Source organism: Equus caballus, chromosome 9 (genome assembly GCF_041296265.1).
Source record: "Equus caballus isolate H_3958 breed thoroughbred chromosome 9, TB-T2T, whole genome shotgun sequence".
NCBI classification, from domain to species: Eukaryota; Metazoa; Chordata; class Mammalia; order Perissodactyla; family Equidae; genus Equus; species Equus caballus.
The window spans coordinates 18,295,677-18,313,624 of record NC_091692.1 but is presented as its reverse complement, the minus strand read 5'-3'; the positions used below and the strand labels follow the sequence as shown (position 1 = coordinate 18,313,624).

At 36.4% G+C, this 17,948-nt stretch overlaps 1 protein-coding gene and 1 long non-coding RNA gene across 13 annotated transcripts in view; one reads left to right on the top strand and one right to left on the bottom strand.

Moving 5' to 3' along the window:
* LOC111774931 (uncharacterized) overlaps nt 1-17,948 on the top strand; it is a 65,096-nt gene that overhangs the window by 18,195 nt on the left and 28,953 nt on the right. The window contains exon 3 of one of the 2 annotated variants that reach the window (XR_011421560.1): nt 2,292-2,471. This is a non-coding gene — a long non-coding RNA (uncharacterized lncRNA). Of the gene's footprint in view, nt 1-2,291; nt 3,231-17,948 lie in introns of those variants that run through there. The other variant, XR_002810270.2, reaches the window with a different exon arrangement.
* Nucleotides 1-17,948, bottom strand: part of PPP1R42 (protein phosphatase 1 regulatory subunit 42) — a 44,250-nt gene that overhangs the window by 17,027 nt on the left and 9,275 nt on the right. For 6 of the 11 annotated variants that reach the window (XR_011421558.1, XM_014727983.3, XM_070222181.1 and 3 more), the window contains one exon: nt 16,322-16,438. The exons of 2 other annotated variants lie outside the window; for them this stretch is intronic. Coding sequence is in view for 8 of the 9 variants with exons in the window: in XM_014727983.3 (XP_014583469.1) it covers nt 16,322-16,438 (117 nt within the window). In the remaining variant the exon portion in view is untranslated. Of the gene's footprint in view, nt 1-16,321; nt 16,454-17,948 lie in introns of all 11 variants that reach the window. 3 more of the 11 variants (XM_023648501.2, XM_023648503.2, XM_070222179.1) reach the window with 1 other exon arrangement.

Below are 17,948 nucleotides of genomic sequence, written 5' to 3'. Positions count from 1 at the left end.
GATAAAATAGTCTATACTGGTAATAGACGGAGTTAAAGAGGCAAAAAGTGAGGTCCTGAGTTGGGGGCCACAGAACAGTTCTTTGTCACACTTCCTTAAATGGAGCCAACCTGCAGCTCAGAAAACACTTTTACCCCTCTGGCTGCTTCATGCTGCAGACGATGCCCTATTTTTAGTGAACTTTATGGAAGTTTACAGATTAAGGCAATTAAGGAGTAGTAAGTAATCAGTCCATTGGCATTGCAAGAAATATATAGTTGCTTTTTATTTTATAAAGAAGGCATATTCATTTTAGAAATCTGTGAAAAAAATCAAAGGGGAAAATAGAAGGAGAAAAAAAATCACTTGCATGCTTATCACCCAAAGATCACATTTTTAAATATGTTAATATATATCCTCCTTGTCTTCTTTTTTGAGCATAAGGATTTCTTTTTTAGTTGTCATTCGTACTGTGGGTACAATTTTGTTTTATGTATACCATAAACATTTGCATGTTTTTATAGCTTACAAGAAAATCAGCTAATTGATATTTCAAGGAATATTTAAGTTATTCCATGGTCTACAATACAAATGAATGTGAGAAAAACATAGTAATGGTGTTTAAGAACCAGCTGTCTCAGTTTTCCATCTTCATCTCCTCTTTCTCCCTATTTGGGTTTCTTTTTCCATCCGGTGTCACTATCTTTTTCTCTAATGCCTGTCTTTCTGTCATTCCTTTCCTTGCTTTTTCCCCCTCCTCATTTTTAAAATATGTATATTTTATTTCTGCTATTTAATGGAAGTGAAATATACTTTGAGTATTTATTATATATGTCTCCAAAGTTCTGTTTTTTATTTTAAAAATTAGATAAATTTAATCTGTAAAGAATTACTCAAAACAAGTAATGCAAAAACTCTTTTTCTACTCTGTAGCCTTCAATTGATTTTTAAGAATTCAATGGCTATAGGTAAGAAAGAAAGAACGGATGAGGCTGGCCCCGTGGTGTAGTGGTTAAGTTTGTGTGCTCTGCTTCGGCAGCTGGGGATTCATGGGTTCAGACCTGGGCGCAGACCTGCATACTGCTCATCAAGCCATGCTGTGGCGGTATCCTACAAATAAAATAGAGGAAGATTGGCAGCAGATGTTAGCTCAGGGCCAATCTTCCTCACCAAAAAAAAATTTTAAAAAACCCAAAGGAAAAATACCTTCAGTAGGGCAAAAGCATTCTTTTAAAGCAGATGTTTTGCTGCTAATAGTAATAAATGCTGATAACTAATTCTGTGGAGAGCTTTCTGGTTTGCAGAGCACTGCCATGTATGTGACCTTGTACATATCTAGGGGGATTGCTATTCTTTAGAATATGGGGGTGAGGATTACAAAATTAACAAAAATTCCAGAGGAGAGCAGCAGGCAAATTCCTATATTTCTTACATTTGTTTTCCTCAAGCCAAGACCAAAATTATCATAGGGTATAAGGGAAAATTGGGAAATAAGTTATAGATTAAATCATGCATGTTCTTAATTGCAAAGCTGAAATCACTTGACAGTGCATTGCCTGATACTTTTATTCCCTGTATCATTTCCTCATCTTCAAAGCTTGATGCCTACCTTTCAGTCTTGTATATCTATTTAACCTATTTGTACTTTCTATCTTATTCTTTCCTCAATCCATGTTTACTGTTGCTTAGATAGTTCATTTTTCCATTTTTAGAAAATTTGTTTATAGTAAGACTGCATTTATTGCTTAGATTTCAGAAAATCATCTTTTTTACCATGAAGCTTTGACAGCAATTCCCTTCTACATATTAAAAGTCCCCACAAAACTCTGTCATATCATGGTGGTAACAAATTTGGAATATCCAGAAATTGCCTGCATCTACCTGAAGATATGCTTTCTTTGGGGAATAATTATGAGGACAGCTGGGTGTCCAGGACCTCCTGCAGAGCACCTGGAGGTCCCTTATCTTCCTGACACCAACATCTTCCTCCATAAAGTGGTAAAAGTATTTCCAGTTCTGGAAATAATATGCTAGACTCTGAGGTATCCAAATAAACAATTTTATGTGTAAAATATAAGGAATTGTTTAAAAAATATACAGGCAATTCTGAACTTCCTGGCATTGCTGCTTACTGTTTGACCTTAGGCAAGTCTGTGTTCTCGTTTATAAAGTGAGGATAACTAGGATTAGTTGCAGTGGCATATGAAGTGCCTGGAACAAAGCAGGTAAGTAATAAATGTGTTAATTTTCTGCTTCTTTGCCTGCCCTGCCACCCCTCAGCTAATTCCCTTTCTCTTAATTTTGATCAACAGAGAACAAAAATTGTTGTAAGGAAGAATAAGCTTCTGACCCACTGACAAGTAGTTGACTGCTTCGAAGAAAGCTCTCTTCAAAACTTGTAACTTCATCCTTCAGTCCTAGGCCCTGGATTATGCCCTCTCCACAGCATTTGTTCAACAGCGCTTGATGTAGCCACAATCATCTTATTTTATGTGAGTGTTTCACTGTGTTTCTCTTAGCCTAAAAAACCTCTAAGGAAGGGATTGTGCACTTCATTTTTGTACAGTGTTGAATATGATGCCCATCATCCAAAAGTTAAAGGAGAATAACAATAACTTTAAATTTATATAGAGTCCTGTAGAGTTTTGTTAATTGTTCTTCACTTGATAAATGACCCTCGACATACTCCCTCCAGTGGATGTTTACTTAAGACTAAACTAATCCTGTGCTGAAATATGATTACCCTTTGGATATGCTCTGGTTGTTCATTGCCTTCCTGTCTTTAATAAAATGCTTTCACTTTCCTGCCCTTCAATAAGTTACTAAAGGGAGCAGACACTTTTCTGGACAGTCTCTGTTTGATAAATGATCATGTCATGCTCTCACTTAGAGGAGTGCTGAAAAATACTGAAGAGCCAATTCTATTTCCCATGCAGGGGTGGTGCCTAAGCTCCTTTATGGGCCCCTGCAGCACTGGCTATGCTGTCTTTACAATTAATGGCTACTGATGAACCTGTATTTGACCATCGTGCTCCAATCTTTATCGGAAACGTCTGGCCCAACTGTCTTAGCTAAATCTAAAGACAGCCATTTGTCATCCCCCTGACTGCCTGTCATCATCTGCCTGGGAAAATCTATAATTTTTGGCTTGTTCCTGACTAAACTGTGGAGTGAATAAATTTATCTTTGGGCCACTCTGCTTGTCAGGATCAATATTGAGCAGAGGTTGAATAAATTAGAAACTGGAAAAACATGACAGCCCATAGTGGTTTGTTCGTTTGTGTCTTATAAATCAAATATTTAGTTTATATAAGAGGCAAGCATGTCAGATTTTTCATTTCCACCATTTATTCTGAAGATGCTTTACTTCATGATAAATGGTGATCAGAAAACCAATGAAGTAAATCACTAATATATCTGACTGTCAGATGAACTTTTTAGATCATTTTATTGATTTAGCAAACTTTGCAGACATAAAAACTATAAGCAAAGATTTAATTTTTTTTTGTTCTTTCACTTTTTCATACAGTTTGTAACCAAGATATTTATTTGATCAATAGTGTCAGCATGCTATATAATGTTGGCACTAGTGAAGTTCATGGCTCATCAAGCTACTTGCAGAAATGCACAAGTTTTATTGTAAATGGTCATTAAAGTATTTAATATTTATTAAATATCCCTGCATTGATGCATACCTATTTAAAGGAGTTACAGGAAAAAATGCAAAGAAATGTTAACCAAAAGTAAATATCATTTAAACTAGAGCCTTGTGAGTTAAAGAAAGGAATTTTTAAACTATGGAGTATTGTTTGGCCTGAAACCTCTCTCTTCCTCCTCAATGGTTGACTTTGCCACCAATATTATTCTGGAGAACTGGGTCATCCATCCAGAGTTTTCTCAGTTATCTGTCTTTGGTCTTACACTTCCTCCTTCTCATTTTTTTTTTTTTTTTAAAGATTTTATTTTTTCCTTTTTCTCCCCAAAGCCCCCCGGTACATAGTTGTGTATTCTTCGTTGTGGGTTCTTCTAGTTGTGGCATGTGGGACGCTGCCTCAGCGTGGTTTGATGAGCAGTGCCATGTCCGCGCCCAGGATTCGAGGAAGAATCCTACCACTTTTCCAAAATTAATCAATTCTCTCGGTCCCATGCCCTCTCCACAGCCCTCCTTCTCTTGGGATCTTCTTTCTCTTGTATTTACATTTCCAATCTCTCCCTCTCCTCTGGCTTTTATCCTGTCTCTTACCTACCATTGCTACACTTCTTGAAACACTCCAGACCAGTGCTTCTCAAATTTTTATCTGCTTAAGAATCACCAAGAGCTCTTGTTTAATTGCACGTTCTGATTTGTTAGGTTAGCTGAGATTTTGCATTTCTGATGCTGATGCTGCTGGTCCTAGGACCACATGTGGAGTTATAAGGGTCTAGGCTACTACCTCTGCTTCCTCAACCACCTGGCACTCCTGCAGCCTGGTGCTTCTGAACAGGCACTGCTAACCTTGTTACTGAGTGGTACATTGCCAATCTCAGTCTCAAATCTTTACCTTACTGACCACTCCCTTTATGGCTTTGTGATTCCACATTCTTACAGCCTCCCTGGATCCTGTATGAATCTCTGACCCCACAAGTAACAAACCTCTGACCGTAGAAATCCTCAATGTATAAACAGGCTGTTTTCTAAAAGTTGCTTTTGAGAATGGAGAACACACCTCATAAAAACACCTCAGTGCTACACCTGGTAGACTGTAGCCTGAGTCAGCTCATAAAAATAACCCACTTAATTGAGGAAAAGCCTGAAGAATATCTGTGCAGCGACAATGCTGTAAAATCTCCCTATGAAGCATCACCATGTTTCCCGAGCACTAGAGCTCCCTCTGGGGAACTGGAGCAGGTGTCCCTGTGGCAGACGGTCAGGGGTCAGTTCACTTGCTTCCTTTTCTATAATCAACATTTATTCCTTTCAGACAGTGTTTGGTTTCCTTCTCTGGACCACAGCAGGATGTAAAATCATGGCTAGAAAAACTTCTTTCTCCTGTAACCCACCACCTTCTCCATTTATATTCAGACTCTTTTCAGAAAAAGAATGGTCACATTGATGAAAATACTAAAACGTCTGTTACACCAACAAAGGGTGGGGGGGGAGTCATCTGTACGTGAGAGGAAGAACCAGATTTTGTGGGAAGCCACGTTGAGCATTTCATGATACACTCTCCTTCCATATCTAGGTGACCTCTTTCACGATGGCTGTTTCATTGACCACTTAACCAATATGCTGAAGACTCCCACATTGTTCTGACCACTGAGTTTTGGTCTCATATATCCAATTGTCTACTTGATATTTTCTCTGGAACATTTCAAAGGCACCTCGAACTCTACATGACCAAAACTCATGATCTTTTCCCTCTCCCCCAAACCTGACTCTTGAGTTCCCTGTTTTCTATTGTGCAAGGCAGAAGTCAGGGAACCATTTTTGACCTCTGCCTCTTCCACACTCCCTCTTATCTAACTCACCACTAAGTCCCGTTCACTTTATTTCCTAAACAATTCTTCAGTCTGTCTACTCACTTCATTTCCACACCAACCCTATTCAAGTTCCCACCATTTCTCACTTCTTAATTAGCCTGGCCTCTTCCAATCTGTTCTCCACACTGTAGCCATGCTGATCTTTTCAAAATGCTAGTTTATAATTACTTTACACCTAGCTCCCCATTGTTCTTAGGTGGCTCCCCATTGTTATTAGGATAAAGACAAAACTATCATGACCCATGCGGCTCATCTACCCACCAGCCTCTATTTGCACTATGCTGCACCTTCACTCTCTCTTCTTCTCATCTCTCATCTTTGCCATGCTCTCACCTGCCCCAGGGCCTTTGCACATGCCATTCTCTTTACCTGGTAAGCCCTTCTGTTTTCTTAGAGGTCAGCTCAGCAATCCCTTCCTAAGGGAACTAAGACAAATTCTCCTGTTATAGGCTCTCAGAGCCACATACTTCTCCTTTGTAGTACTTGCCACAGGAGCAGTTTTACATTTCTTTTGAGGTGATTATGTACTTAATATCTCTCTTTCTCTCACTCCCGAGAGCTCTTGGAGGCCAGGGACCCTATCTGTTTTTTGTTCTCTGTTGTCTCCCCCATTATCTAGCAAGCTCTGCCACACGGTAGGTGTTCGGAATGAATGGATAAGAAGAAATGAATGAATGCATCCATGAATGAATGGATCTGAGATTAGAAGGAGGACAGGAATTATAAAGGAGAAATTATATGGAACCGTTTTGAAAATTTGCTGATTAGCGAGGCCGCAGACATGCAAAGAAAGAGGAAAGATAGGATTTATCTTTTCTTCTACATCCTCTTCTATTCCTCCACCACCCTCACCTCCCCCTCCCCCACCCAAGTCTCTGCCCTGAACCAGCTGTGGACGAGGGAATAGAAGAAATGAAGGCAGGGTTAGAGGACCTTGGGGAAAGGAGTCCTTGGCAGCTGTGGGTATGTAGATGTGAGAGGGAAGGGAATGAAATCCTAAACAGCAGGAAGGACAGAAGCCACTTGGCTACCCAGCTTCGTCTAGGTCTGTATCCTGTGCCTCGGCCTCTAATGTAGCCACTCCCCTGTGGGTCTAGGACTCTTACTAGGCTAGGGCATCAGCATCGTTTAGGAATGTCTATATTTCCCAGTGACTCAGTTCTCTCTTTTCTTTTTCCTTTTCTTACTCCTTCCACAGAGTTCCAGGATTTCAGTTGCCATGATAGTACTTTTCCTTGTTACATGTGTTCCCTTTAATTTTTCTTAAATATCTTTCTTTCTCACTGCTCAAACCAAAATCTTGGTTGGAAGATTCAAAGTTATTTAACAATCCTAAGGGGCCATTATTTTTTCATTTTTATCTTATTTCATGTATTTTCCACAGGTGCATTTGAGGAACCAGTGGCTAGCCATATAAAAGCAGCTCCTCTAAGTGCTAAATACCTTAGGTAATTATAGTAGTTTTATTAGGATTCTCTAATGATGTCCACTTCTTTTTCCCTATGGCACAAAGCTGTCTCTTGCTGAAGACTCTTAGGATGGATGTCAGTGACCTTATGTATAGCACCTTGAGCTTTTTCTCCCGTAGCACAGGGTTTGATGTCAGCAGCTTTTGAGCAACTTCAATCAATGAGCTTAAATGTGAAAAAATTAAAGCCAAAAAAGGTGACTCTGACCCCAGGAATACATACAGAGAACCAAGTTAGTATTCTGATGCTAAACTTCAACGTGTCATTTGACTAAGCCTTCAGAGGATGATATAAATGGACCACAAAAGCACATTTCAGATGAACCCTGGGCAAGTGGGTATTCAGACATCCAAGAAGCTGTGTCTAGGCATTTTTAATTGCTTGTGTCTTCTTGCTGGAAGTAAAAGAACTTGAGATTTCATTCTCACTCCCTGGATATCTTCTCTTTATGGGAGGGAAAAGCAACTTTTGGCGTATCCCAGCCTCTAGAACTTGCTGAATGGTTTATATTCCTTCTCCAGATAGTTAAATTTTTTTTTTTGGTCCTGTATTCATTCATTCTATAAGCATGTAGTAGGTGCCTACTATGTGCCAGGCACTGGGATGAGCTCTAAGGAATCCTGAAATCAGCAAAAATTGCTTACTCTTAAAGGTTCTCAGTCTAATGGGAGATATCGTGATATATAATAACAGAATTATATTAACCAGTTGTTCCTTACCAACCATTCACTCTTTTTTAAATTAGATTTTTAAAAATCAAAGCAATGTAATCAACACAGTTAAAAAATCAAATAAGACCATAGGGTTTATAACAAAATTTAAAGATTACCTTAGGGCTTTTAATAAAACCATTTGCAACTTCTTCAGCTATTTCTATACATACTTACCTCCACATTGCTAAATAATATTGACTTTTAAATCTTAGATATTTGTCTACTGAATTCCTACTATGGAAGATGATGATTTAATTCTCGTAAGTGCTGCTCTGAACCCTTACTACACTTCCCTTCCCCCATCCTGTCAAGAGAGTCATACTAAAATTGTTAATCAGATTAATATTCATTGGCTATTTTATTAAGCTCACTTAAATATTGTGCGAAGCTAAACCACTTAATGCACTATGATTGCTTCTTATTTTAAAAATTGGTTGATTATTTATTTGCTTAGTTTTCTATGTATTTATCACAACGTTAGCCTACGGCAACTTGGGCTGGTAGATGCTTTCCTAGGACTTCCCTTCATTTCAAATTCCCTTCAAATTCATTCTGGGAATTTTCTTGGCCTTTTTCCTGTTACCTAGATCCCATGTCTTCCCTTTTTCTAGTTTTCTCTCCTGTTTAGGTGGAACACATTTTCCAAGAACTGCCTAAGAGCAAGCACTTTGGATATAAATTTTTTGAGAGCTTGCATGATTAAAAATGTTTTATACCTCATACTTGATTGAAAAATTGACTGAGTATATAATTCTAGACTGAGAATACTTTTACCTCAAAATTTTGAAGATATTATTCTGCTGTCTTCCAGATTGAAAAATCTGATAATTCTGACTCCATTTTGATTCCTGATTCTCTGTATTAGGATCTTCTTTTCCCCTGTAAAAGGCTTTAGGAGCTCTTTACTCCTCGTGTCCTAAACACTTTTTAAGGATTGACCTGGGTATGGGTAAATTTTTATCCACTGTGCTGGCATTTGGGAGACAGTTTTAATCTGGAAACTCATGTCCTTTGGTTCTGAAAATTTTTCTAATATTATTTTTAAATTAACCTTATTATAATTTACATACAGCTAAAGGCATACATTTACATGACCAAACCATTTACATACATAGAACAACCACGATAATCAAGACAGAATGTTTCATCATCTCAAAAAATTCATTCATGGACCTTTCTAGTCAACCTCTTCTTATTCCCATCAAGCAATCCCATTGATTTGCCCTTACTTTATGCATTGGTTTTTACTTTTCAAGAGTGCCATAAAAATGGAGTCATACGGTATGTACTCTTTTTTATCTGGCTTATTTTGCTCAGTATAATATTTTTTAATTTGTCCATGTTGTGTTGTGCATCAGTAGTTCATTAGTTTTTATTGCTCAGTGATATTCCATTGTGTGAAATACAGTTTGTTTATCCATTCCTCATTTGAGGGAAACTTAGTTGTTTCCAAAATTACAAATAAAGTTACTGTAAAGATTTGCATATAGGTATTTGTGTGAACATAGGTTTTCATTTCACTTAGGTAAATACCTAAGAATGGGATTGCTGAGTCATATGGTAAGTGCATATTTAACTGTATAAGGAACTGTCAAACCGTTTTCCAAAGAGGTCACACTGTTTTACATTTTCTTCATCAGTGAACCCATCTGGGTTTGGAGTTTTCTTCGTGGAGTTTTTATTTATAAATATTTTTTAATAGATATAGAGCTATTTAGATTTTCTATTTATTCTTATGTCAGTTTTGGTAAATTGTGTCTTTCAAGGAATTTATCTGTTTATCTAAGCTGTCAACTTTATTGGCATAAAGTTCTTCACAACATTTCTTCATTATCCTTTAATGATATCTTTTTCATTTCTGATATTATTAATTTGCGTCTTCTTTCTTTGTTTTCTTGGTCAGTCTACCTAGAATTTATTACTTTTATTTATATTTATAAAGAATCAACTTTTGGTTTCATTGATTTTTCTGTAGTGGTTGTCTATATTTCTATTTCATTGATTTCTGCTGTTATCTTTATTTCCTTCCTTCCACTTATTTTCAATTTAATTTGCATTTATTTTTCTTTCTTCTTGAGGTGAAAGCTTAGATAATTTTTCTTCTTTTCTAATAAAAGCATTTAAAGCTATAAATTTCCCTCTAAGCACTGTTACTGCATCCCCAAAATTTTCAAATGTTTTCATTTTCATTTAGTTCAAATATTTTATATTTACCCTATACTTACCATTTTTAATACTCTTCATTCCTTAGTGTAGATAAAAGTTTCCAGCTGATATCATCTTTCCTTCACCTTGAAGAACTTCCTTTAATATTTTTTTTGTAGTGCTGGTCTCCAGGGGACAAATTCTTTCAAGTTAAGTTTATCTGAAAACGATCTTTATTTTGCCTTCATTTTTTTAAAGTATAGTTTCACTGGATACATAATACCAAGTTGACATGTTTTTCTTTTTTCTTTTAACACTTTAAAAGTTATTTCATTGTCTTCTGGCTTGCACTGCTTTTGACGAGAAGTCTGTGAGAATTCTTATCTTTCTATATGCATAATGTCTTTTTCTCTAGTTGCTTTTAAGATATTATGATCGTTGATTTTCAGCATTTTTTTTTTATGGTGCACCTTAGTGTAATTTTCTTTGTGATTTTTTTGTTTGGGTTTTATTGAACTTCATGGATGTGTGGGTTTATAATTTTCATGAAATATGGGAATTTTGGGCCACTATATTTTTGTTATTTATTTTATCTTTTAACAGCTTTCTTGACATGTTATTCACATACCATAAATTCACACATTAAAGCGTACTATTCAATGATTTTTAGTATATTCACAGAGTTGTGCAATCATCACCACAATGAATTTTAGAATATTTTCATTACCCCCATAAGAAACCCTGTACCCATTAACATCACTTCTTATCTTCCCCCCATCCCTTAGCCCTAGGCAATCAATAATCTATTTCTATTTCTATAGATTTATCTATTCTGGACTTTTCATATAAATGAAATCTTATAATACTTGGTCTTTTGTGATTGGCTTTTTTCACTTTGTGTAATGTTTTCATAGTTTATCCATGTTGTAATATGAATCAGTCCTTCATTCATTTTTATTGCCAAATAATATCCCATATGTATAGACATACCCATTCTTTTATCCAACCGTTGGTTGATGGACATTTGAATTGTTTCTACTTTTTGGCTATTATGAATAATGTTGCTGTGAACATTCATGTACAAGTTTTTATGTGGACATAGATTTTCGTTTCTCTTAGTGTATACCTAGGAGTGGAATTTTATGTCATATGGTAATTCTGTATTTAAAATTTTGAGGGACTGCCTGTTTTTGAAAGCAGCTGTACCATTTACATTCCCCTCAGAAAGTATAAGGGTTCTAATTTCTCCATATCATTGCCAACACTTGTTATTATCTGTCTTTTTAATTATAGCTATCTCATTGGGTGTGAAGTGGTATTTAATTGTGGTTTTGATTTGCATTTCCCTAATGACTAATGCTGTTGAGTATCTTTTCATGGGCATATTGGCCACTTGCATATCTTCTTTGTAGAAATGTCTATTCAAGTACTTTGCCCATTTATAGATTGGATTGTTTGCCTTTCTGTTGTTGAGTTGCAAGAGTTCTTTATATAGTCTGGATACAAGTCTATTAGCAGATATAGGATTTACAAATATTTTTTCCCAGTCTGTGGTTTGTCTTTTTCACTTTCCTAATGGTATTCTTTGAAGCACAAAAGTTTTTAATTTGGTTGAAGCCTAATTTGTCTTTTTTTTTTTTTTTGCTTATGCTTTTGGTGTCATATCTAAGAAGGCTTTGCCTAATTCAGGGTCATAAAGATTTATCCCTATGTTTTCCTGTAAGAGTTTTATAGTTTTATCTCTTACATTTAAGTCTCTGATCCATTTTGTATTGATTTTTGTTTGTGTTATAAAGAAGGGATCCAACTTGATTCTTTTGCATGGAGCTATCCAAATATCTCAGCACCATTTGTTGAAAAAACTGTTCTTTCCCCATTGGATTATCTTAGCACCCTTGTCAAAAATCAGTTGACCATAAATGTGAAGGTTTATTTCTGGATTCCCAGTCTCATTCCATTGATCTGTGTGATTATACTTATGACAGTGCCACACTGTCTTGGTTACGGTAGATTTGTGGTAAGTTTTGAAATAGGAAAGTGTGAGTCCTCCAACTTTGTTCCTTTTCAAGAATGTTTTGACTACTCTGGGTACCTTGAGGCCACTATTTCTTCAAAAATATTTTCTTCCCCTGTCTTAGTTCGGGCTGTTATCACAGAATATCAGAGTCTGGGTGGTTAAACAACAAACATTTATTTCTCACAGTTCTGGAAGCTGGGAAGTCCAAGATCAAAGTGCGGACAGATACCATGATCTGGTGAGAGCACTCTCCCTGGTTTGCAAATGCCTGTCTTCTCATGGTATCCTTCCATGGCTAAGAGAGAGAGCTCTAGTCTCTTTCTCTCCTTATAAGGACTCCAATCCCATTCATGAGGGATCCACCCTGGTGACCTAATTATCTCCCAAAGGCCCCACCTCCAAATACCATCACATTGGAGATTAGGCTTCAACCTATGAATTTTGGAGGGACCCAAATGTTCAGTCCTTAGCATTGCTCCTACTCCTCCTAGGACTCCCTTTACATACGTCTTTGAATGCTTGTGGTATCCCATAAGCCATTGAGGCTCCGCTCATTATTTTGTAGTGTTTTTTCTTTCTGTACCTCAGTTTCTTTCCTTTTTTTTTTTTTTGAGGAAGATTAGCCCTGAGCTAACTACTGCCAGTCCTCCTCTTTTTGCTGAGGAAGCCTGGCCCTGAGCTAACATCTGTGCCCATCTTCCTCTACTTTATATGTGGGATGCCTACCATAGCATGGCGTGCCAAGTGGTGCCATGTCTGCGCCTGGGATCCATACCGGCCAACCCCGGGCCACTGAGAAGCGGAACATGCGAACTTAAGCACTGCACCACCGGGCCGGCCCCTGTACCTCAGTTTCTATAGTTCTCATGCTATGTCTTTAAGTTCACTGATCTTTTCTTCTATAGTGTCTAATCTGCTTTTAATTCCATCCAGTTAGTTTTTCATTTTAGATATTTTTCAGCTTCAGAAGTGACTTTTTTTCATATCTTCCATTTTTCTTCTGTTTGTGTTCATGCTTTCTTTAAATTCCAGAGCATATTTGTAATAGCTTTTTAAAAGTTCTGTCTTCTAACTCCATCCTCCATGTCATTTCTGGATGTTTTTTCTTGATTAACTTTTCTCCAGTTATGATTTACATTTTCATGGTTCTTGTTTGCTGTACCCCTCCCTGCATTGTGGCCTGGAAGGTGCCTGCAGGCAGAAAGCTGGGATAAATAGAGAGCTCATCTTGTTTGTTTTCCTTCTCTTATGGACCACAGTCCTGTCCAATGTCTGAAAAAGTTGTTTCACATATTTTGTTTAGTTTTCTTTTCTTTTTTGTGGGAGAATACTTCTTGTCATGCATGGTTAATACATCATGACCCATTATATTATTTTTAAATATAATTTTATTTTCCTCTTCTTTTTCTTGTTCTCTGATACTTATACTCTTATTAGTCATATATTGGATCTCCTGAATTAATTCTCTATGTTTCTTTTTTGCTTGCTTATTTTTCATTCTTTCTCTTTTTTTTCTTTCTGGGAGACTTGCCTAATTTTATCATTTAAGCTTTATATTGAATATTTAATTCTCCTATTTTAAATTTCTAAGTGCTCTCATTCACTTAATGTTCCTTTAAAAAAAAAAAGAGAATCTTTTATTTCAAGGTTATAAAATCCTTTTTTATTTCTCTTAAGAAGTTAATTATAGTGGGCTTGTTTTTTTTAGTTTTTATTTTTCTACTTCCATCTTATTTGTTTCTTTAGAGTTCTTTTTGTTTCTTTCTCTCTTGGACTTTAGAGGCTGCATTTAGATGTCTATAATCTTGAGCTACCTATTCATTCATGAAAGTGAATGAGAGCTCTTTGTGTGAGAGACAGGCTTCTTGACTGATTGGTTTCACTGTAGGGCAATTGGACATGCTGCTGGCATTTTCCCTCTGGAACCCTTAAATGTCAGAATGGGGAGATGTTTTCTCTTGGGCTGGTCAGCATAAAGGTCATTTCCTCAGAGGCCTTTCTTGATAACCTGATCTAAAATATCCACTGACCCCTTTTCTACTACATCATCCTTCTTAATTCCTTCATAGCACTTTTCACAATCTTCTCTGCTTATTTATTTTCTGACTATTCCCTCCCTTGTCTCACTGTAACGTAAGCTCCTTGAGGGTAGAGACCTGTCTGTCTTATTTATCATGGTATCCCCTGTGCCTAGAATGTATTTCTCCAAAGGGCCAAGAACAGTGCCTGGCACACAGAATATAATAAATATTTTTGAAGAGATTAACTTGATGCGAGGTTCAGGAAAAGCTACACAGGAGGCGATATTGAACTCAGTCTTAAAAAATAAGGGTTTGGTTTAATTAGGCACTAATCATTAGATTGAATAATAAGCAGTAATGAAGGACTTTATTTTGGTTATACATTTATCCTGGTTATGCATTATTAACATGGCCTAAGAATAATCACTGTGGGCAAAATAGCTTGGTCTTAATGTCATTCCAAAGAACTTCCTTTGGGATCATTTGGAGGCTAGCATTTTTATCTGATCAAACTCTTCTTTTCTGTTCAGAGTTAAAGGCATAAAAGAGTAAGACTTAAAAGTACTGACAGAGGGTATTATGCTGAGTGAAATAAGTCAGAGGGAGAAAGTCAGATACCATATGATCTCAATCATAAGTAGAAGATAAAAACAACGACAAAAAAACACATAGCATTGGAGATTGGACTGGTGGTTACCATGGGGGAAGGAGGGGGGCAAAAGGGGTGATTAGGCTCACATGTGAGGGGATGGACTATAATTAGGTTTTGGGTGGTGAACATGATGTAATGTACACAGAATTCGAAAGATGATGTACATCCGAAAATAATAAAAAAATTTAAAAAAATTTAAAAAGTACTGACAGTAACTGAAGTGAATTGTGGCAATTATGATAATTAATAACCAACTAGATCTTTCAAGATATAGTCATATATTCATCACTTATTACTGAACATTTATCGTGCTTAGAATCTGGGCTTGCAAAACATTTAGGTAAAGTACTTATCCTGCACTTAAGATTGATACCAATTTGGGAGACTGGAATTCTCCATCATTCTCTCCACAGGAAAGGTGACCTTCTGTGCTTGGCCACTCTGTTCCCATTTCCCATGGAGTGAATGTGGAACACATTCCAGGTCTTCTCTACTTAATCAAGACCTACACTCTACTCTCTGTCACTTTGAATAGGATCATATGTACAGTATATCTGATGTAAGACTACCCATCTATTACAAAATCATTTGACAGTATTGATACAGATCCTGCAAAATCATAGGAAAACTAAGTAATTCTTATGAATACAAAATGCTCAATGGAAAAAATCTAGAGGAGTACTCTAAAATTTAAAATATTTTTGAATGCAGAATTTATCCCATGATCTCGTTATATCCTTCACATTTTAAGTTGAGACAACTAATTGAGTCATGCTTTCTTATTGGTCTTTTTATTTTATACATCCATCCTGGTTGTTCAGTGGCATTTTGGATATTTTGAGGAATTCATTGGTAGTAGAATACACATAATATTTATTTTCATGATTATCTACTGCTTACAGTACTTATGGGATGAGCCAGGTAATAGATCTGAATTTGGAAACAAGGCCAGGGGTAACTTTTTTAGGTCAGCAGATAGCTGTCTGGAAGTAGTTTTGAAAACAAGAGCTCTGTTTATGGGACAAAGGAGCTCATTCTTCCTCCAATGGTCCCAGGTAGACAAATTATACTACAGCCCACCCCACTGCCAAACCAGAAACTGTGAGGTCATGGCAATGGCTCAGCTCATGGGTGACTATTTCCAGGAAGCCTTCCCCAGCCCCAGGCTGAGTTTGTGCTACCAAAACACCTATGAAAACAGAATCACACTGTAGTCTCGTTACTTGTTGGCCATGGGTTTGTTGAGCCCCAGGACTGTATTCTTCCTTCCTCTGTGCTACACAGTGTATTACAGTGCCTGACAAATATGTAGGTGTCCAATATATGCTTGAATGAATGAATATGGCATGATATGACATAACATGACATGAATATAGCTATGGCAGATTAGAATAAGTTCAAAATCCAGGTGCTTCCCCAAGGAGGAGTAGCCAGGAAAGAGTTTGGGTCTAGTCACTAGAAGCTCTTTCATTGGGAGATCAGAGTTAAGGGACAAGAAATCTAGTCTCCAGAGGGAACCATTTGATAGAAAAATAATGTAGAGAGGAAAAAGCATATACTTCCTTCTCAGAGAAACTTTTTTCTGTTGGTAAGGGATGCAGGCGTTGGGGTATGAAAGAGAAAACCAGGTAAGAGGGCAGAATTATGCAAATAAATACATTAAGAAGTAGAGATTCATAAGCTAGTTATAGAACAAATCCAGAACAGTTTTTAAAGTAATACATTTTATAGCTATTTAGAGAAATAAGTATTTTTCAATCACAGTTTCATGTAAATATTTTTAAATCAATTTTTCTTTATGCTACCTTCACATGCAGAACTTGGTTGTTAACTGCTATAAGCTGATTAAGATTCTCCAGTATTTCTAAGTCTCTGATGTCATCAATATTATTATTGCTGATATTCAATGTAGAGAGGGATTTCTGTAAGAAAAATAACTAAATTACCATTAGTAAATAGTCTAATTAAATACTATATATAGGAACCAGAAATCCTAATCCGTGAAAAATTTAAAATTTATCAGTTCAGGCTGTTTTGCTCTTAAACAAGAAAAATAAAATAAATTAGGCAAGAAAATAAAAAGCCAAGGAGATTTTGTTTCTATGTCAGGTGAAACTTTTAGAATTATCATAATTGTGATATAACTTACTATTTTTTTCACAAGTTCAATTTTCCTCTTTCAGTATATAAGAGGAATTTGTAGAAAAAAGAAACCCAGAATCAAGCAAAGAAAGAAAACATGAAAGAAAAGAAAGAAAAAAGATGCCTCAATAAACAAATGATAACATAATGTAGAAAAAATGCTTATTTCAGTTTAAGCAAATTATCATTTTGTGTTAAATGGCACTAAGATTTGTATTTACATAGGAAGAAATAGTTTTTCTGGTTGTTTTTCTAAATAGGAAACATTGAGAATGAAAGAATATCTGGTTTTTATTTTTATCTCTCTCTATATAGTTTTCTCTTGACAATCTATATGTTCAGAAGGCACTTAAAAATAATAATTAGTAATTAACAAGTTCAGCATCAGCTGTTAACGAGGACATAAACATACAACAGAGCAACACTAAATCAAAACCATCTTAAAATCTAAGGCCCAGGAATCTCTACCAAGATGGAGTCTACCCACTGAGGCATCCACACACGGCTAACCTCTAGAGAAGATACTTCCTGGTGTTTTTTAAGACTTGAAATACAGCTAAAAAAATTATGCCTTATATTTAGAATTTCAGAATCTGCTTGAATGTATGTAAAAATTAAACAAGCAAGAATATCTTCTGTGGCATTTTGTAATAAAAATAGCTATCCCCACAGTGGGGTCAGTCTTCTTGGATCAGTTGAGGTTGAGCTGAGACACAGGTGATTCTGGGGTGGGGGTTGGACAGAAACCAGGTCACTTCTTTCTTTTCCAATTTAAAGCACTACCCCTCAATTGTTATACATTTGGTTCAAAAACCTTCTACTGCCCTCTGTTTCTGGGCCCTCTAAAATAAAACCAATGAAATTTGTAAATACAACAAACATGTATACCCCTTACCCCAGAACTGAAAGTAGTGTATCCTAACAAAGCCCATTTTGAGGATTAGCAAAAGCCTCTGTGGCACCCTCTGGCTTCTCAGTTCATTATGATACTTCCATGTGACCAGTTGTCAGTTGACAACTGGAGCATCAAATCCTGTGCTCCCAGATCTACCTGCTTCTGATGAGGCAGAGCCTTATGTAAATGCACTCTACAATCAAGTCAGAATCCAGCGAGAAAACGACTTATCATTGTAATGATTCTCTAGGTGGTTTAAAATTTGCCAAATAATTGTGCACCTCTTTCCTTAGGCGTTTTCCTAAAATTTTAAACTTTGAGTCATGGTAATCACCAAGGTCCAAATTATGAATGAATACATCTGTATTAGAACTTCATACTTTACAAACCTTTTC